General features: G+C 33.8%; 1 protein-coding gene and 1 long non-coding RNA gene across 3 annotated transcripts in view; both read left to right on the plus strand.

Annotated features, from left to right (window-relative positions):
- The window catches only part of Reck (Reversion-inducing-cysteine-rich protein with kazal motifs), a 46,042-nt gene that overhangs the window by 13,189 nt on the left and 11,149 nt on the right, over positions 1-21,704 (plus strand). Inside the window, exons 4-16 of one of the 2 annotated variants that reach the window (XM_089705460.1) lie at positions 12,605-12,688; positions 13,231-13,267; positions 13,679-13,861; positions 14,330-14,509; positions 15,070-15,296; positions 15,586-15,718; positions 16,056-16,197; positions 16,469-16,580; positions 17,141-17,300; positions 17,834-17,986; positions 18,318-18,497; positions 18,778-18,952; positions 19,187-19,332. In XM_089705460.1, coding sequence (XP_089561586.1) covers positions 12,605-12,688; positions 13,231-13,267; positions 13,679-13,861; positions 14,330-14,509; positions 15,070-15,296; positions 15,586-15,718; positions 16,056-16,197; positions 16,469-16,580; positions 17,141-17,300; positions 17,834-17,986; positions 18,318-18,497; positions 18,778-18,952; positions 19,187-19,332 — 1,912 coding nt within the window. The remainder of the gene's footprint in view (positions 1-12,604; positions 12,689-13,230; positions 13,268-13,678; positions 13,862-14,329; positions 14,510-15,069; positions 15,297-15,585; positions 15,719-16,055; positions 16,198-16,468; positions 16,581-17,140; positions 17,301-17,833; positions 17,987-18,317; positions 18,498-18,777; positions 18,953-19,186; positions 19,333-21,704) is intronic. The other variant, XM_089705461.1, reaches the window with a different exon arrangement.
- LOC149480937 (uncharacterized) lies at positions 19,549-20,733 on the plus strand. Its single transcript, XR_016316882.1, has 2 exons — positions 19,549-20,095; positions 20,198-20,733. It is a non-coding gene; the product is annotated as an uncharacterized LOC149480937 (long non-coding RNA).

Below are 21,704 nucleotides of genomic sequence, written 5' to 3' on the forward strand. Positions count from 1 at the left end.
CTAAATCTTTCTTAAACGAAATGAATGACAGTTTCAGGTCAAAGGAAATATATTGGAAATATACCTCTTAGTCTATGGAAACTTTTTAGTTTTTACTACACTATTATTGTAAAACACGAATGAACCAAAACATTTTCATGAGAAAATGTTGCCCAGACGCGAAAGAGTCGAGAAATTTATCATCCCAATAATATGTAGATTGTAGAGCCGTGCATATATCTCTACATGCCTTAAATAATAAATCCGTAACCAAGCCGTAACTTAATAAACTACGCAGTACCACACCCTTGCCGTAACTGCAAGAACTATTGTAATAAATTATTAACTGTAAATAGAGAGAAATATATTTTAGGGAAATAAAAATTGACGCTATACACTACGCTTTTCATGAATCTTCTTTTTCAAAGGAAACTGCGTAAAGGTACTCGTCAGTTCATTAGAATGATTATTTTATCTATATTAGATTTTTCTAAAATATTGAATTAGTATTTATTTCGAGGGCATCGAGGACGCTTAAGCCATTCACCGGCATAAAGAATGACATACTAATGAGGTCCCAAAATTCAAATTAAGCATCCCGATCACGAACCTCAGCCATCACTTTTAACAATTGTTTATTCGGATACAACGTGACAATGCTTTACGAACGCATCGAGCTGTACTCGGAACTTCATCACGATAGGATTCTAGATGGGATTCCGGGATTCGATTGATGGGATTCCGATCACGTAGCCCGCTGTAGGCGTTTACCCCGACTTGTGGTTACGTAGGTACTCGTATATCCATAGATCGGTATTTGTGCACGTTCAGGATAAATTTATCATTCAGCCACGGTTTTCAATCTTTGGATTTTTTATGAGATTTCCTTTGGTGGGTGCGACGTGAATGCGAAAGTACTAGTTCTAAAAACTCGTATGTATGTTTAAAATGCGTAAAATATGTGGGGTGTGAATGCGTTTACGTTCGAAACACACTGCGATTTCACAGGCAGTTCTTATGAAATCGTAGCATGAATTTTATTTATACCATTAATAGGTTCGCCGCAACTCTTGTAAAAACTGTTTTGGATCATAACCGCAACATTAATGTAACATTCTTAAAGTTGCGAAAACAAACAAACTAATGCGACGACCAAAGCGCTAAAATAGACTCATTTGAAGCCCTTTCATGTTAGTCCGTCTGACCGACCTGCGGGCGACGTATTTTTGTCACATATTGAGATACTTTTAACACCTTACTCATATTATTTCTGCTTTATACTATTTATAACCTTTTGGATATTAAGTTTTTATGATGGATTTCATCGTTATAAATAGGAGATGAAGTAGGTAACGAATAACGATACTGAGATTCAACACTTTTGTAGATATGGAAAAATAAGGGTATTTTATAGCATACTTAGATAATTAACTCTCGTGGAATAAAGGAAATTTTTTAAAGAATGTGAGTTGTATTTCGTGCAAATGGTATTCCTTTAATGAACGAGTAAACATTTTTATCATTTTCTTGTACGAGTATTACCGTCGATAATTTTTCTCAGCCTTCAGCTGCAATATTTTTATAATTTTTGAACGCTTGACGAGCCGTTGTCAAAACCGATACAACAAAAGCTATTTTGAGTCCATTAGCGGTTCAAAACTTGGCATGAAGGTTGTCAGTATTAAGATGTCGCAAACACATTATCGCTTGCTTATCGCTTCCCAGAAGTGTGGGGTATAGTGACGGGAACGCCCGAAACTCTACGGTCAAAGGGTATCGTCATAAACATCATCACGAATTTGATATTTTTGGTGTTGACTGTTCATAATCCCTTGACTTGCTGCATTTTATGCATACTTATAGTATTTAGACAAATTGCTTAAAAAATGTCATTATTTAGATATAGCAGTGTAGTTTATTATCGAATTGATTTAAAATATATCGTGTCCTATGAATTGGACACTTACCTACCAACTAATGAGGATCATTACATTCGATTGTATTATCATTACATTTGATTTTTTTCCCAGCGTGTTCACAGCAATTAAAATCCACGAAAAATCTCCAAGAAACGTGCACCAATTGACGCGTCCAAAACGCATTCCGTCTGCGAACAGTCCTCGCTCGTTAATCACGTCCTGTCACCGGCTGTGATGCTCATCTCAACATAGCTTTAGCGACAAAGAGAATCTAACTTAACTATAGTGAAAAAAAATATACCGGCCGAATTGAGAACCTCCCCTTTTGAGTCCCGCCACGTGATCGATTTTTTTCTATTCTTTATAAATTTATATTTATAAAGCATTTGAATTCCATAAAACCAAAAATATCAAATACAACTTCCCCTTTTTTTGAAGTCGGTTAAAAATGAGACGTTTTAGCTATTATAACTGTTTGCTATAGCAAAGTTTATTGGCTGAATTAGTTCTAATTCAGTGACAATGAGAATTGTATAGCGGATGCATTTCGCATTTGTTTCAATTATCGATTTGACGCTATAGCCAAGTGCATTACAGAGAGCTTTTATTTTGTTATGTTTTATGAGACTATTATAGAATGAGTAAGTCTATGTGCTCCTGCTTATGTGCACTAATATTTTATGTGACTTTTTATATTTTAATGTTTCGCAAAAAAAAGGTTTTATTATTGCACCTTATTTGAAATCTTTTATTTCTGCATTTCCTTCAAATGCCATCTTAACCGTGCCCTTGCATTCTAAAGTTTCGCCGAATAAGACATACGCAGTCTCGTAAAAGTCTGCGGGCAATAAATTAGTGCTTCACTAAAAGTACTCGTGAATCTCTTTAATTGTTTTCACTTGTATATTTAGTACGAGTAAGGAGTCTTAACGCGACGCTTATTCTTATTTATCTGTGGTATTTGCGGCTGGAAGAACATTTCAATATAATATGCTTCAAATGGAAGCTGCGATTTACACTTCATTTCAGACTGAAAATTATGTAGAGACTTCGAAAATAGACCTAATAGTTAGTATGGTTATTTTTTTTTTAGTTTTCATTGGTAAGATTGGAAGTTATTACAGAAACTATAATTTGTATTGTAATTTAGATTTTTTTCTTTTTTGTTTATAATTTTTTTAAGAGCGCTCTATCTAGCTTTAGTTCTATTATTTTTTTTTATTTCGACCTAAGCGAACTAAACCGTACGCTGTGACTAGTTTTTTAATTAATAACATAAAGCATGGTGTATGAAGTCGTACATGCAGATATGAAAATGCACTCATAAAAATGTCTAGAGTTAATATTTTCGCAAAATTATAAAATTCGCGATCCGACTTCATTACTCCAATTGAAACTTCTGCCTCGTTTAAAATAATATTATATTTCATAAATTACACATCAAAGTTTTTCGAGCAATTTGAACGTCTTCATTCGCAAATCATATCGTTGAAATAAACAAGCTCTTTGAAATGAAAAAAGCGTTTTAAAATACGGTTTCGTTTGACCTCGAGCAGTACAAACGGAATAGTTCAATCAGCTAATTATAACTGTAATTTAACTCAAGAATAATTTACAAAGAGACATCAAAGCGGTGGCAGCGCTATTTGATTCTGTCCTTTGATTATACGGCTAACATTTGCTATTTTCAACCAATAGAGCAAAATGACACATGAATAGGGTTAGCGCTGTTGTATTTGCTGAAGATAATATGTCTGAAATAATTTAGCTCTATAAGGTATTGTTTTGTGAATTGATTTAATCAATGTGATATTTTGATCTTGCCAGCAATATAACACTCACAGTAGTAGATACATAATACACCAAACGAAGTCGCAAATTAAACGAGATCAATGAAGAAATTAAATACAATAGTAATCTGTTATACACAGTGTAATAAATAATAATTGTATCGTTACTACGATTGAATTACTATTCCATCTATGAAAAGACTCGATTTCCAAAACCAGTGAACGTAAAAAGCAGTGAAACTGTGTAAGTCAAAACACCATATTTTATTTTATTAACAAAAAAAAATACACTACTATTGTAGCCACTCTACGCGAGCATAAAATCAATATGTATTGACGCGTTCAATTGCTGTCAATAATTCAAGAGTATCAGAGTAGGTACTAGGAATAACCTCGTTGCAAAGTGCAAACAATAGCAGCTCATTCGAGACACTATCAGTGAACTTTAATTACCGGATTGTTCATTCACGACATGAATATGGTAAATTGTAGGCGTACTGGGAACATATGCATTAGTTCATATTATCCGTATGTATACGAGTAGCGTAAGGAAATTACGAGCTTGCAGAAGAAATGTTTAATAATAAATATGAATTAAATTAATTAGATAGATTACCTGAACATAATATATAAGAAATTGTAGCAGATGCTTTCAAATACTGCGGGATAGTGATTAAAATAAAATAAAAATAAATCTAGATAACATAGCTATGAAAAAATGTGTTTGTCTTATTGTTGGTTACGGTTTCACTGTCACTATCAGTAGTCAACAACACTAGACACTATCCACTTGATTAACTAAGATCTGATGCTTCTCTCTTGATTGACTTTAATTGATAAATCAGCTCTATGCAGATGTCTAATAATATGAGAGCTTTCGCCTATTAGAGTTTAGACAATTGAAGTTTATTTAACATCAATAATAATATCTACAACTTCGCAACATAATATATTCATAATGAGAAACTTCTTCGCAGGGTTTCTCTCTATTTCAGGATTTTCTTACGAGATCTTTAACGTTAATACAAAAAAAAAAAATGTTAGTTTAAATTGTTCCATATTCATACTAGATTCAAAATAGATATTATGATATTGATATTTGATGATTGATATTTCAATTTATTGTATTGGGATTTAGATTTAGTACTTATCTGTTTTACGCATATATTTGCATGCTTTATACAAAGCGAAACATGTTGAACAATTATCTCTCCACACCTCTCTGTACCATGTTTTTGGCAAATAAATGTTATTTTTTTTTAACAGGATTAAGATTATTGTCCCCTTTTCAGCAAAGTTAAAAAGAGCAGTTGCAAAATAATCTTATAGATCCGTTGTACAATAAGATTACTTTGTAGACATCTAAAATTATCAAGGAATTTTTCAAAGCCCTACGCCAAGTATTTCATGACCGGCCCTAACAAAACAACGCGACTTACGATCCGCTTGTAGTAATAACAGCCCATAAACTATGTAACGTTTGATTCGTTTTATTGTGACTGAACCGTTTGTGTTTTAATTAGTCGTGTGGAGACCGGAAGAGTTTCTTTGGAAATGCCATTTGGAAATAGGTACAATATTATGTGTTTAGATCATCGACCACTTAGATTATCGACAATCGACGACAAACGACGTAGTGTTGGTGTTGTATCTTTGTTATTGAATGTATAATTATGCAAATACTATTTTAAATATGTATTAATAAAAATAAAAGGGTTGATAAAAAAGCTCATTTTTTCAAATAAATATACAAGAGGGTTGAAAGTGAACGAAATTTGTTTGCGATTCAATTTAACTGCCAAACAAATAAATCTAGATTGTAACTCGCTGAAAGAATCGAATGAAAATAAGCCGCGGAAATATATGAAGCAATATCTCTGTCATTGTGCTGTGCAATAGTAGTAAAAGCAATAGTTTGTATAAAGAAAAATCTACTTATTATTTACAAATGACTACGCTTCTAAAACTGTATAATATCTTATAGTTCAATATGAAACAGCTTCAAACGCTATCACGTATTAATAGTTTGGCCTAAAGTTCCCACTACCTTAAAGCTTGCTATTACCTAATAGTTGCCTATATCGTAATGGAAGTGCTACGATAACGTTTAACGTTTAATTTTATAGCCTAATACAATTAAATTAGTAGCTCTATCACAGGCTTTATGCAGAATTACGTTGCGAATCCTAATAGATTCGTTGTCTTGCTCTAATGCATGTTACAGGTCCTCGGTCCTTGACCTCTGAATTTAAATTCGAAAAGTAACGTTATTGCATATTATTATTCAGTGTTCAAATTCACATTCAAATAAATATGATGACGCTACTGTATTGTTTTATTTGCGCTTGCATTTTTTCTAAACTTGACAACTAGACTCGAATTTAGTTATTTAGATATTTAAAATTGATAGATACATTCATCAGGCTACATTTTCACCCAGGCCATGTGTGGGTTGGTTAGTTGGTCGTGAAAAATTTTGTATCTTGTACGTCTGCTTCGTCTCGATTTTCTTCCGATGTTTTCCATATTTGTACAGATTGGAGCAGTGCTCATGTGACGATCTATTTAAAAATTTATTTAGATTGTCAGTCTAGTATCAGTTTATGGCTAATGTTAGGAGTCTCCGAGCCACCATAGACTGTATACTTGCATAAAATCCATTATTATTCCAGAGTGTTTCTAAAACCTCCACCGAATAAATAAAAGCGACAAGTTTGCGGCATTTTTGAACAAACGATCAACTTTCAAACGGCGTACGTTAATAAATCGTTAGCCAACAGGATATCAATTGCATAGCATTGTGTCTAAGATTTGTTTTGTAAATAGTTCCCGGTATAAACTTAGGTCTAACGGTGCATTTACATCAAATGAGCGAATGCTCATTCTAACCCCACTATGTCAATTATTTTAGTATAAACAGGTGTAGAACATTCTTTCATCCTAAGTGCGTTTGAAAAGATTCTATGCAATGTTCAACACTGAATACGAGTTTTCGTTTACACTAAAAGATCACGAACGAATGTTCTATCTCTCTATGTTCGTTTGATGTAAATGCACGCGAGGCTAATGCAGGCCACGTAGCGAACAGGACGTGTGACCAGTGATGTCAACCTACCCCCAATTGTTCCCATGCTAATGTTAGGACCACCTCTCACTGATATAACTTTTTATACTGTCACCATTGACAAATGGCCGACGCGGATTGAATGTAAAACGAATGTATGAATTTAGCGATGGTTTATCAAATGTTTATTTGTTTGTGTATTTGGTAGAGTGAATGACTAGTACTTTTCCTGGATTGTAGTGTGAATAATATCAAGTCCAAGTTCAACTAATGTAAAAAAGGTTATGTAATAGAAAATAAATATAAGTATGATATTTTAAATTGCTCTTCATTGACCATTCATCATCTATACATATAATAAATCTTTAGAAGGGTCAATTCTGTACATTGAAAATATTGAAAAAATAAATAGCAGGGGGTGTTACTGGATCGATACCAAACCCAAATATGTGATTAAAAATTTTTTTGTCTGTCTGTCTGTCTGTATGTGAAGGCATCACGTAAAAACTAACGGTTCGATTTCGATGAAACTTGGTATAATTATACCTTATTATCCTGGGCATAAAATAGGATACTTTTTATCCCGGAAAAATACGTAGAAAAAAAATAAATCTTAATTTTTCTTAATTTTTCCGCGCGGACGGAGTCGCGGGCGGAAGCTAGTATTATTACATAATCAACAGTTACAAATAGATAGTGATTTACCATAATTATTATCCAGATAATAATATATCTATATTATAATTATCTAATTATCTAATGTATAAACTACTTTTATTTTAACATTATATACAAAATGTATCCGTTATCTTAGAAAGCACAAAACATTTCAAGGGCGGCGATAATAAAAGTAAATAGTTTGCATATAGATAACCCCGTTAAAAGTGCCGAAAGACCTTTACAATAATATATAAATTAACATTTAAAATATTTTTGTTTGATTTAATTAGATGTTTAAAATATTCCTTCAAATATATTAAAATATAATAATTGGTATCTTTTTACACTCAATGGTCTCAAATTGTTTAAGAAAATATACATTAATAATTGGTATTACCTAGATGTTATATTGCTTCAATTATACCTTTAACACAGCCTCTGTTAATTTGAACACATTATGCAAACACAGGTGCAAATTCTGTTTATGGTTACCATGGTAACCAGTGGCTTAACATAATTCATTGCGATTTAAGTGTAGAGGCTGCCTTTCAAGGTATATGCGTATGTTTTGCATAATACATGATTTATTTTATGCTTACAACAGCGAAAAGATATTGCTGTGTTAGGAGGGAGCTTTTTCCGTTTGAATGTTTGTATGAAAAATTGTTTCACCAAAAAACTAGATTTTTAAATAAGAGTAGAATATTTTAAAATACATTTTAACACTTCTTGCTTCATGCTTGATATACTTATCGAATTCTACCATTGCAGCCAATCTCCATAGAGACTAACTAACTGCGTACGATGCACTAAAGTACTAAGAACAAATGGTAGAGTCACAGAATAAACTATAGTCCACTAGTATGCGCTTAATAACGACGTTACTTCCTATTCCACAAATCTCCCAGTTCAATAAAACAGTACATACTATCACATAGTGCACCATAAACACAGTATCTTTAATATAGATAAAACATATAATAAGTTACTAGCTTTCCGCCCGCGGCTTCGCCCGCGTTTTCAGAGAAAAACCCGTTCCCGTAGGATTTCCGGGATAAAACCTATCCTATGTCCTTTCTCGGGTATCAAAATATATCTATACCAAATTTCATGCAAATTGGTTCAGTAGTTCAGGCGTGATTGAGTAACGGACAGACAGACAGAGTTACTTTCGCATTTATAATATTAGTATGGACATGTATGGATGAGCAAATATGTTTTGGAACACATGCTATAATTTAGTTCACACGCCCATGGAATAGAGATTTTATTGCGTAATTATGTGATTTGAATGTAGCGTTTGTAAATTTAATAGCGCCTTGAATGTTAAACGTTTGCTCGAGTTTCAATGTAAGCTTTTTGTATATATCGGACTGTAATATGAAATTTATTCATCTATACATGCGAAAGCAAATTATATTAACATAAAAAAAGCAAACGAATAAGGGTGGCATTTTTCCTAAAGAGAACTGTGTAGTAAACGTATACTTTTTGAAGTTTGGCTTAGATTTAGGAGATTTAAATATATTATAATAGCAATCTCAATTATTACCAATACAATATACATAATATCATAACTTGGAGATTATGTAAGTGTTTCGGGATGTTTATAAAATTTACCATAAACATCCGTAATCATAATATCCAGTTTCAGTCATAGATATGTATGAACATATCACTCTCTCAAAACATTTCCAAAGATAATAAATATTCATCGTTATTCACAAGTATTGCAAAGAATCAATTGGCGACATATTGTGACGCGATCGTGTGGGCTGATTTGTAATTTGTATACAATGATCATTGTTCGCAAACGCAATCTAAGAACTTTATCACTCAACTATATTCAATGTGATCTTATTTTGTTCTAAGTGCAGCTTAATTTCTGATGTTATTATAATTTACAGTGTGGGTGGATTTCCTTTTGTTATTTCAATACGACAAGATGTTAGTGTTGTTTATTATGTAATGATTATTTATATGACTATAAGGTACTTACATGTTGGGTGGTTTTCAAAGACATATGAGTATTTCAAAGAAAATGTTTCAACTGAAAGTACGGTACATATAAAAAGTTTCGTACATTTACAGTTAAATATTCTTTTTGACACGTAAAAAGGAATAATGTATTCATTACTGGTTATTGCTTGGGGATTTCTCTATAGTCCATACTCTATGGCATTGAATTTCTTAACAGCTTTCATTGCTCCTTTACGATATAAAACTTCATACAAAATCCGAGCTTTTAATCTTTGTGCTTAAGTTTCCTTATACGATTTTAAGAACTTTAATTTCGTCATTTTTAATAAATCTATACCTAAACATCAAATACATCTAAATAGCATACATAACTCATTCCAAACGCCACTTATATACACAGTCATTAGTCACCATAAAATTATGACATTATTGTGCCACATAATTTAAGATCAGACAAATTCTTGCCGAATGGATATTGTGCTTATAAATCACCAACGAACTTCTATTAAAATAACATGTAGGAATGGCATCAAAGTACATTCTTGTCACCCAAAGCGTTTGGGTCTCGAAGATAACCTTATTAACACAGATAAGAGACGCAACGCCTATGGGTCGTTAAAACATTGTCATGTTGAATGCTGATGCATTTATAAGGAAATCTTTTGTATGCATCGAATAATGGTGTATCGTATGGGATGCACGTGCTTTGATTTATGTAGACGATTGTTTTACTTATACAGGTACGTAAGGTTATCGGGGTTCTCAAACTGATTCTTACAGCATTGGTAATGATTTTTTATGGTGATAAAGTTTAACGGAAGATGGGAAGTAGTTACGAGGATTAAAATGAAAATTGATTGGTTACCGGGCTATATTACTATAAATACGAGTAGTATGCACGATGCATCATAGAAGAGGCATTATTTTTTATTCGCTTTCGGTTCAAATTCTTGAAGATTATTTTTACTAAAATTATTGGCATATTTCTCTACTTCAAGAACCATAATTGGCAATGAATTTGGTGCTAACTATTTATGAAAAAAAAAAAATAGTACTTAGGTATCATGGAAAAAAACAATGAAATATTTATCTGATTAATTATTGAATTCAAATTAATTAAATGATTATAGTCTTCTTCGCCATCATATCATTAACTAATAACATATGCATCTAATACCGATTTCTAACGTCCATAAAACTCGACACATGTGTTAATTACAGAATACACACAAGACAAATAAGAAATTCTGTTTCAGTGTACAGTAATTAGATATTTTAAAAGGGAGACGGTTTACGGTCTATATCCAATGTTCGTCAATTAATTTCTCTACACGAATAAGGGTGCACTCACACACATCAGTCACCGTCACGGCACGTCACCGGAGAGGATTAAAAAAAAATATGTATCAATAGTTCTAGTATGACTCTGTTCCCACACGACAGTCGCCGGCACGAAATCTATCAGTGACGTCACCGGTCAGGCACGTCAAATAATCTTTCCATACATGTATCATACTTTTATCCCCACTCACCCGGTGCCGTCACGTCTCAGTTCAGTCAGCGTCGTGCTACCGTCAATAATTGCTACATGTTCTCTAGCGTGACACACGTCTAATCACTGACTAACCTGATGTATGTGTTCAATGATTCAGTCAAACCGGCGACGTGACTGACGGACAACATGACGGTGACTGGTGTTTGTGGATACGTACACAAACCGTCACCGATCAGTCATCGGTGACTTGACGGTGACTGACTCGTGACTGATGTGTGTGAGTGCACCCTTAGGGCCCGTTTCAATTAGTCACGTTGTTATTTGGAGATCTAGTAATTATATAGTTGTTTATCATTGTTTTGTCTCAATTTTGTTTCTTGGAGAATTACATTTTGTGAAGTTTAAATTAAATGAATGTAAATTTACATGTACAACTGAGCAAATTCAAACTTATACCCAGGCTTTCAAATTTAATAATTTTTTACTGTTATGGATCCCTGATTAAATTTGTTAATGACTCACAATAAATTAATACTTTTTCTAACCAAATATGGTATCTTTGAAAAGTATTTTAATATCTAAGGACTTTTAAAATTGAGTGATTAATTTATGAGCTTTTTAAGCTTTTATTTGACTTTATTAAAAATTATTTACATTAGGCCTGTTATTGAATTTTTCATTTTTTTTCCTGCCTCATGGCTACCTAAGCAGACCATAAATAAGATGCAAGTATCCCAATACACATGCACCCTTATACATATTTCAAATCTCTAATGTGTGTAACCGACCACGTGTTTATATCGCCCTAAACACGTACATTACGTAAGTTTTATTACAGTTTCTGAGTGTCTGGTCGGAGATTTATCGTATCTGTGTATTTGCGCGGGAGAATTTATGATATTACTTTATACTCGCATTACAGATTGCTAAATGCAGCGGTGGGCTTTGGATATTGCTTAGACTAGATACTATACGTGAAATATTTGAAATGCATTACAATTGAGTATTATTATTCAATTATGTGATGTTTATTATGTAATGGTTTAATTAAAAACATTGTTTGCATCAGATTGCATTAACATTCCATCATCTATTTGAAGGACAGTTTAAAAAAAGCTCTAATGTAAAAAAATGGCTCTATCTTCTACTTTATTTTATCTTTTTCTACAAAATTAGCAGAAATTCATCAAAATATGGTCTAATGATTATAAAATTTTCTCAACTATTTAAAAAAATTAAAATGCTAAAATTCAGTTCCGCTGTATTGGTGTCAAGCCTACAAAAAACATAGACGTAAAAGGCAGTAAAATAGCTACGTTATTGAATTGATTTGAAAATACAATGTTTATTTATCATCTACACAACTCTGTTCGTAATTCTTGGTATAATTCTAGATCTATATCTGAGATTGATAACTCTATTAACCTATATTCACACATGGTACTAATCCCATCGTTATTGGCAAACATATGCAGTTATTTCTATACTAAGCTTTGATAATCTGCTACTACGAAATAGGCTCGATTTTATTATATGTAGCAGGAGCTTTTCTTACAATAAAGCTCATTGAGTGTATGCGTGAAATAGTGTTTTCAAGTAATGTTAAGTATTTTAATTAAAACAACCAGTTTTTTCTCAGTGAATGAGGAAAATCTTTTATTTAATTAAGAAATAAACCCTTGTGTGGTTATTAGTGTTGTTAATCTTTTGTTTACAGATGTCCCTGGTGGAAATTGCATCAGACTCGGCAATGCGAGAGGAGAGAATACAGAACATTTATAAATTTTGTGCACCTCAATTGGTATGTTCTCTCCCCTTTTAAGATTCTATCATTAACATATCATATCATTAATATTCCATATTTGTTCATGATAGGATCTATAATGAACATATGACCCATCGCAATAAGAAACCAAAAAGATATTAAAATTTGTAACTTTGCGTTAATGTGAGTACATCTTTTAACAGTCTGTCACTTTTTTATTTACATTGGCGATAATTTTCAAGAATTATAAATGTGCCGACGGAAACAACAAACACAGCCGCTCCATACAGAATATTTTTATGGAATAAAAACTGAGCAATGAAATAATCAAAACTAATTAAACGGATCTCGGAGTTATTCGTTGAACATCAAAAGGTTTAAAACGTGATGTAAGATGATATAATTCCTGAGCACCGATATTATCCAACTGGTACTTGGAGACTCCTTTATCGTCAATAAACCGCCTATAAGCATTGTATTGTAATTGGGGAGGCTTGACATGGCTCACAATACGTTAGTATCGAGTTACATTCATATAATGAACAATCATAAAAGGCCTCATTTTATTACCATTGCAGATAGAGTTCTGGATATGCATGAACCAAACTATACAGGGTAAGTCGTATTTTTCAGGTAGTTTTATAACATTCTTAAAGTTAATGCTTATGATAACTTATCTATTATTATATTTGTATAATCAGATAATTGCTATAGTATTATTTGACCTTTGTTTAGTTTCAAAATTGTTATAAAGTAAGTAAGTAACTAAGTAAATAGTTTATAATGTGTACATTTTAGAAATGAAAATATATTTCCTCTTTCAAACTGGTTGTGGTATCGAAATAACCTTTTATTAAATTTAGTATAGGGATATTACACTTCGCCTTAATTTTTTTCTTTCTATTCTCATCTACATACTTCGATTTTACCGCCTATGTACCTTTATTGGTAGGTATTGGTAAGTTGTCCTCTACGAAAAGTATTTAAAAGTATTTAAAAATCTTTTTTTTATTTTCCCTGTACCAGAAGTAGTCCAAGGCTCAGGCTGGTGGGGCCGGGCGTGTTGTTCACTAGGCCATTCGCCGCTTTGCCGGACTGCTTGTGCTACTGCATCTGACGCGAGAGCATTATCCAATACATGTAGACGATCTGATGAAATCGCGTTCTTCGACTGCGTGCAGAAGCAGCAGGAGGCGCAGTGGTGCTGTTGTAAGTATAAAATATGCTTATGTGGGTTTTGATTGTAGAGTAACGTTTGGTTTAACGTTTTTTTGTGGTATATCAACGTCATGGGATCATCACTTTATTATCTACTCTTTAACATGCTTTTATTAGCTTACCCTATATAATATGTTTGTTTGTATAATATGGGGCCAAAATCGACGGAAAGAGAGTAGTCACTCTCAAAATCGACTGAAAGAGAGTAGTCACTCTTTTTTGGCCCCGTTTTTGGCCCCGGATTTTGGCCCCGTTTCCAACGGACAGATTTCATTCAAACAACACAGGTATCGGTGACAATGTAGACAATAATTTCAAAAGTTAATCTTAATAAATCGTTTTTTTAGTTTTATTATTTTTTTAAATTTTCTTATAGCGCCTTTATGTTTAAGTTTATAGTATTAGTTCATTCGTTGTATTATATAATTAACGAAATATCACTCATTTCCTATATTACAGCGCAAACGCAATCACTAAGCTGCCACGAGGCATGTTCCCGTGCACTGTGGCGGGTGGGCGCGCGGGAGGGGCGCGGCGCGGCGCGGGAGCGCGCGGCCGACGCGTGTGATAGATCGCCGCCGCTGCTGCAGTGCCTCGCTGACCTTACTGCCACCACCGTGCATACTGATACGTCCAAGTGTGAGTTTCATCGACATGTACAAGTGTGAGTCAAAGGGACATGTCTAAGTGTGAGTTTCATCCACATGTATAAGTGTGAGTTTCATCGACAAGTATAAGTGTGAGTCATAAGGACGCGTCCAAGTGTGAGTTTCATCGACATGTACAAGTGTGAGTCATATTGACATGTACAAGTGTGAGTTACACTGACACTTCCAAGTGTGAGTTTCATCGACTCGTACAAGTATGAAACGCACAGCACGCTCCACGCACTACACCACGAGTATTATACACCATGAGTACTATGATATTTACGATTAATGCGAGAGTAGGAACTCTATATCCTTTTTGTTACCATTCCCAGTCCTTTTCATTATTTTCATCATCCATCCATTTGCAAAGGAAAATTTGCAAATTTTAAATTTGGGATCTTGCATTTTCAACTACAACATAAAACAAAAATTGTAATTTATCAATCATTCAATTTATTTCCAATGTTTCATCGAATGTGTTTCATAAGTTTTATGTAAACTGGTAAATTTTAGCTAACTGAATTACATTTTCTTATTTTCACTTTTCAGACCTGCCATGTTGCCACGAATCACCAAGTCAAGAGTGTCGAAGCACATGCGAAACAGTACTTCGCCGTACTGGAGAGTCCCAAGAAATCGCCGAAGCCCTATCTCAAGAATGCGGAGCCCCAGCCATACATGATAATATGTGGCAGTGCTTCTTGCGAAAAGATGCTCCTGCTGACACTAAAGATGTGATTCCTCATGATGTTGCTAAACTACATTGCTGTCAAAAGGTATATTTCTTGCTTAATCTTAATATATATAAATCTCGTGTCACAATGTTTGTCCTCAATGGACTCCTAAACCACTTAACCGATTATAATAAAATTCGCACACCATGTGCAGTTCGATCCAACTTGAGAGATAGGATAGTTTACTACTAGTTTACCACTAGTTTTTTGTATGGATTACTTTAGATAACAAAAGATGTTAATAATTGATTACAATATTCCTTTAGTTATAAAATTTTCGCTTTTTGAATGATCAACGCATACAATTTTTTATTCTTTCCTGTACTTTCAGGGTACGACAATAAATTGTCGAAGGCTATGCTTCAACACATTTAACTCTGGCTGGCAAAATAATTGGCAGAAATTTTATTCGGAGTGTCTTGGAGATCCCCAGGAGACTGAATTAGCAGAGTGCATCGAAGAAGGTTGTTATTTTCATTCATATTTCATTCAAATTAAAATTCATTTATCGTCAATTCATCATTCTATTAAATCAATATATAAATAGGTTCAACTCGGGTGGTTATAACTTTAATTTCTTTTTATACTTTTCTCAACGGTATTTTTAATCTAAATTTTTAAATTTTTTTTTAATTAATACACTTATAATGTTTCATGATAAATTTTTCAGTAGATTTATTTCTCCTTAGATCTTAGATCATAATATAGATAGATGCTACTTAGATCTTAGAGAATAATTATTTCCTGTCTATTCTATGGCTAGTATTTTTGGTCAATTAATTTATTATTTTTTCCAATCAGTGGAATCTCCATGTTCCCTGGGTTGTGCTGGTTTAACATACTGTAGTCAGCTCAACAACCGACCCAGTAGTTTGTTCCGATCGTGCTCTGCTCAAGCTGATCTTGATGCTCATCTAGCTGTTGCTGAACAGAAGGGATCTGGGTAAACGATTTTGCTTTACTTAAAATTCCATCGTTCATCTGAAAAATGTTTATACTTATTACTTACTACTTATTACCTACTAAACCAATAAATTTACCTACTTCAAAATTGTAAGCCAAGGATTTCTATTGTAAATCATCATATAAATAAATAATATCAAAAAATATAAAATGGTTTTGGTTGTTTAAAAAAGACGATGTGAATCACTAAGCAAATGGTTTTGTCAGTCTTTTTTTGAATAATATTATGTTTGCAGTTTGAATTTCCACAGATATGTAACGGTAGCTGGTATGCAGTTGCCTTTGAAGAATTCAACCCAATGCACGACAGATGTGTGGAAGAGCGTGGCTTGCGCTTTACACGTTAAACCATGCACTGCTAAGGTATTTGTTGTAATTATGCTATCTTTATTACCATTTATTAAATTTTAGTACTTCAAATATAAAATGCAATTTAAATCATAATATTATTAAGAGTGTTGTGAAGTCCCATGTGGGGTATAGTGGGGTAAGGGGCAGATGCATTATACATCTGTTTCACTAATCGACTTTCTTTAGGGACAAGTAGGTGATCAGCCTTCTGTGTCCTATCAGACCGAGACATTTTTTTTTCTTCGTCTCCACCGGGAATCGAACCCAGGACCCCTCGGTCTCGGCTCACGCGTCAACCACTGTACCAAGTAGGCGGTTAAGAGTTAAGAGTGTTGTAATACTTACTATTTGTTCTAATACGAGAAGTTATCAATTTCGATTTCGATATATTTCCTACTCTTTACATTATTCATTTTTATACTGATGATTTGGAAGATTCTGAATGTAACGTAAAAAATGAAACATAATGTATTTCTAGATTTGTAAAACGACTTTACCCTGCAGGGTATGTTCAATCAGAGTTACAGTTTAAAAATATCTTTCATAATTCAATATAATGTTCCAAATTCCAGGGACATAGCAGTCTGCTATGTATGGAAGACTGTGTACGGGTAGTATCATCATGTGTAGAATGGTCTCGAGCACCGCTATCTGCACCAGCTCTGTGTGCACGACTTGCGCCGAAAAGGGAAGATGCCCCTTGTGTATCGTTGTCTGATTTTATGGCTCCCAGTGAGTACAAGCCAAAGTTTGAATAATGTCAACGTCAGCGATGCGCGTTTGACGTCTAAGCAAAACACGTCCATGTAGAGTTGCAGATGACACGCGATGGGTTTTTGAAGTGAAAACTTCTTTAGCGGCGTTGAGCACTTTTTCTGTAATGGGTATAAAATCTTAAACTCGCGTCAGGACACGTGACCTGATCGAAAAAGCGTAAGACGGATGGATATCAAACATGCTCAAAGTTAATAATCAAGTTTTCACTTCTGCTGGCACTCCCGGAGTGCAACCCGTCTTTTTTTTATAATTTGTGAATCGTGTTTAAAAATTGATAATATTTTTAATATTATGGCTAATGTTCCGAATTTTAGAGAAGAATTCAATGACTGTATAGTTTCAGTAGAATTCAATACTGTTTTTTTCGTAATAAGAGCTTTATTTAAAAAATAAGAGAACATTAACAATGTTTTTATGGTGACAACTATTTATAACAAAATCGTCTAGGTAAGTTTAGGACTACCTTGAAAGATTTTTTTTAATTCCAGGTTCAGAACCTCCACTATTATCAGCTGGAGAGGCAGTTAGATCACCTTGTGCTGGAGCTCCTTGTAATTCATCACAAGTCTGTGCGTTGAATAGAAGTTGCGCAACTACGGATTCATGTACCCGCTATGTTTGTCTTGATGGATGTCCTTTAGGTGCATATTCTTTAATTTCTCATTTACACTAATATTGTAGCCTAATATAGGCTACAAAATTAAATACAAAAACTTTTAATAATGGAGATAAAATCACATCTAATAAGAGACACTATTAAAACTTTCAGAACATCTTATTGGATCATATTATAGTATCATCCATGTATGTGATATATCCTTAAAAATGTTTTTATATATCCTGTCAGTTGCAATTTACATGTATATGTTACATTGTTATTATCATTAGTTATTATAATTATGCAAATAAATACGCAATTAAATTATAAATCGGTTGAAACACTATGAAAATACAAAAAAAAATTATTTGTAGGTGATGGTAGCCCATACGTAGTTCCAATTGGTTCGTGGGTTCGGGTTCCAATGCCGTGCGCTTCACAGAAAGTTTGTATCAAGATATGTCGCTGTACCAACCGTGGTTTGACTAATTGTCAGCCACTGCCGAGTGTTGCGCTGGACAACTGTCGGTTGCACGATAAAATTGTTAAACATGGTGAGTTATATTTCTGTAATTGAGTGATTGATTTGGTGTTTAGTATAATTAGTCCTTTCTTGGAATTAAAATATCTTTATATCATTCTTTTTTATTTGAAAAGTTTATTTATGTATTTATATGAGGAATTATACCTTTTTGTAAATAAATGGTATTTTTTGGTTGAAATTTATTTCGGAATCGTATCTGATTCTTTTCATGACTTATACTGTAAAGATTTCTTTAGGCGGCAATTATAACAATTAATCGATTTAATTGTTATTATTTTCCTTTTTTTTAGGCGAGCGCTATTATATGGAATGCAACCCGTGCCGCTGCATGTCAGGCGAGCGCGTGTGCGGGCGGCGGGCCTGCGGGCGGGCCGCGCTCATGACCGGCCTACCGTGCAACTGCCCGCCGCACCACCTGCCCGTGCACACGCCGGGCCGGCTCTACCCCAACGCGTGCTTGGCCAAGTGAGTGTGTGGGAGTACCTGAGATGTGGTGTGCGGGTGGCGGGCCTGCGTGTAATGGGTATAAAATCTTAAACTCGCGTCAGGACACGTGACCTGATCGAAAAAGCGTAAGAAGGATACCACTCCAAAAATATCAAACATGCTCAACATTAATAATCAAGTTTTCACTTCTGCCGGCACTCCCGGAGTGCAACCCGTCTTCTTTTTTTTAATATTCTCTATGACTAATTCCAGATGCGCAGGCGCAACAGACGGTGAGATCGAGTTCGGCAGCCGCAGCCCGTGCTCGAGCGCGTCGTGTCCGCGCCGCCACGTGTGTCTGCCCGCCAGGTCGGTGTGCTTGTCGCGGTTACAACTAGACTGCCCGCAACATACGTGTGGTAAGTTTAGTTAATTAACTATCATATTATATGTTTATTGAACTAGCTGACCCGGCAAACTTCGTACCGACCAATCAATGAAGTGTTACCTGGCTTTTAGCTGAACCAATTTAGGGTTTGTTGTAATAAAATGATGCAATATAAGTATATTGAATAAGCCCAATAGGTTGGGGAGTTACGTCAGTTTTGATGTAACGCTACTTTTTATCGAGTTATCGTTTTACCACAGACTAATAATAATATACTACGTATACAACAGACGGTGCACTCCATACAAAAAAAGTTGCACTATGAATTTACGCAATTAAAGCGCCAGTGGGGAAATAACGTACTACATGTTCGATTATATCTCTTAGTCTTTTGCTTTTAACACACTAGATGGCACGTTAAACACTGACTTGATGTTCTTTTCCTTCCAGAGCCACTAGATGGCACTAATGTAAATATATGTACACGTACCTTTTATTTTCAAGTCTTTGGCGTCAAGTGTCAACTGTCAACTGTCAACATAATATTTTGTACCTACTCGGATTTTTAATTAAACAAAGCTGACTCACAGAGTAGTGAGTACCTACAGGCTACCTACATTATTATGACTGGTATTTAGTTCAGTTTATTTACGAGATTCTGTCAAAACCAAAACGAGAAGCTTTGTTTGTTTTCGTTTTTAATTGTTGAAAAATAAGTGCTAAATATGAGTGATGGACTGTCAGGTTATGTAGAATCTACAGGCAGAAAAACGGCAGAAAATAAGCTTTATATGGTAAACTGATATTTTCTCTGAACATAAATTTTTACAAACATGATTTTTAATGATTGGTTTAGGTATGGATTTGTAACCCAATATAAGATTGTTTTATTACAGACTTATTGCTTACGTTCGCAATAACAAATTTGTTCAAGAGAGGAGAAGAATTAATCCATCCCAAATGTAAATACGATTCTCCACAAAAACATTGTAGACACAAGAAAGGGATTTCTACATTTGCTACTAAGAAGGATATGGGATCATGAAGGATTTCATCTGTTTTAATACCAGTAAAATGGAATGAGCGCCGTGGCCGTGACTGTGTTTGGTACATAAAGAATGACAAACATTCAACTTAAAATTATTATGAGTGCATTACGGGCAAACACACAATAAGTTGTCCTTTGACTAAGATGTACTTAATTTTAAGGAACACTAAAATGGATGGCTAGAATAGGTATAATCGCATACATAGTATTTATTTCTAGTCTGTTGTATAAATAATCAAAGACTACAAAATATATAGTGAACTATGTCTTTAATATTAATTCTACAGTTTACAGTGTAGTGTGTAATCTATTGTATGTGTGCGTCTAGAATATATAGTCCTGTTGTTCTACAGTTTAAGCAGTTCAATACAAGCTTACAGTCGAGTCAAGTGTTTCATTAACCACCAACCATTGCATGGCAACCCTGCCAGTTTTGTAAATTGTAGTCTACCTAACCTGACTGTTGGTTTTGATTTGTATCACACAAAGAATACTATACCAAATTTCAAGAAATAAGAATTAAATATTTGATTAACTTTTACTAATATACAGGAGCTTATACATCAAACAAGACCAAAGCAGGGCTTTGGAGAAAGTGTGTATGGACAAAGACCACAATACATATGGTGCTGACAACTGCATGAAAAGCATGCAGTTAGGGACATTAAAAAAAATAAATAAATAAAACACATTTATTGTCAAGATCACAACACGAGATACATTTATAAACGAAGGAAAAACAAAAAGAAATAAAAAGAAAAATAATTAAATAAAAATAATCTTATTCCTAAGAACTGTAATGTGGCAGTGAGTGACCTGACAAATGGAGCCAACTCAGTATATGATGGCAAGGTGATTAATACCTCACCACCACTGATTTTCAGTGACCCCAAGTGACTATTGGAGTTTCAGTCTAGAATTGTATATAATGATAATTTAACATGAGTATATTATGTGAAAGATATATTTCTATTAATATGATAAATACTAATAAATAAATAAATACATCAGTTAAAACATGATATACATATATATACATATATACAGGGTGTAATCGTTAAGTGTGCACAGGCGATTTTTCCGTAAGTATTACAGATAACAAAAAACTTTAAACTGATATCGAAAGTACTTAATGAGTAAAATGACCGTAATAAATTTGTAAAAATAAATCGAGAAATATCAAAAAAATTATCTTTAAACCCTCCCATACATTAAGTATGAAATATGAATATCCCGTATACATTTAATATGAAAGATTTTAAGCTTTCTTTTTCTTTTTTGGTTTTCTGCTTTAATTACTTCGCAAATTTGAAGTGGCATTTTCCACGCTTTTTCCGGACATTTTCACGCATTTT

The sequence above is a fragment of the Colias philodice genome, chromosome 17 (genome assembly GCF_061535455.1).
Source record: "Colias philodice isolate Cphi_HAF_F1 chromosome 17, ilColPhil1 Martin Lab GWU primary, whole genome shotgun sequence".
In the NCBI taxonomy this organism is placed as follows: domain Eukaryota; kingdom Metazoa; phylum Arthropoda; class Insecta; order Lepidoptera; family Pieridae; genus Colias; species Colias philodice.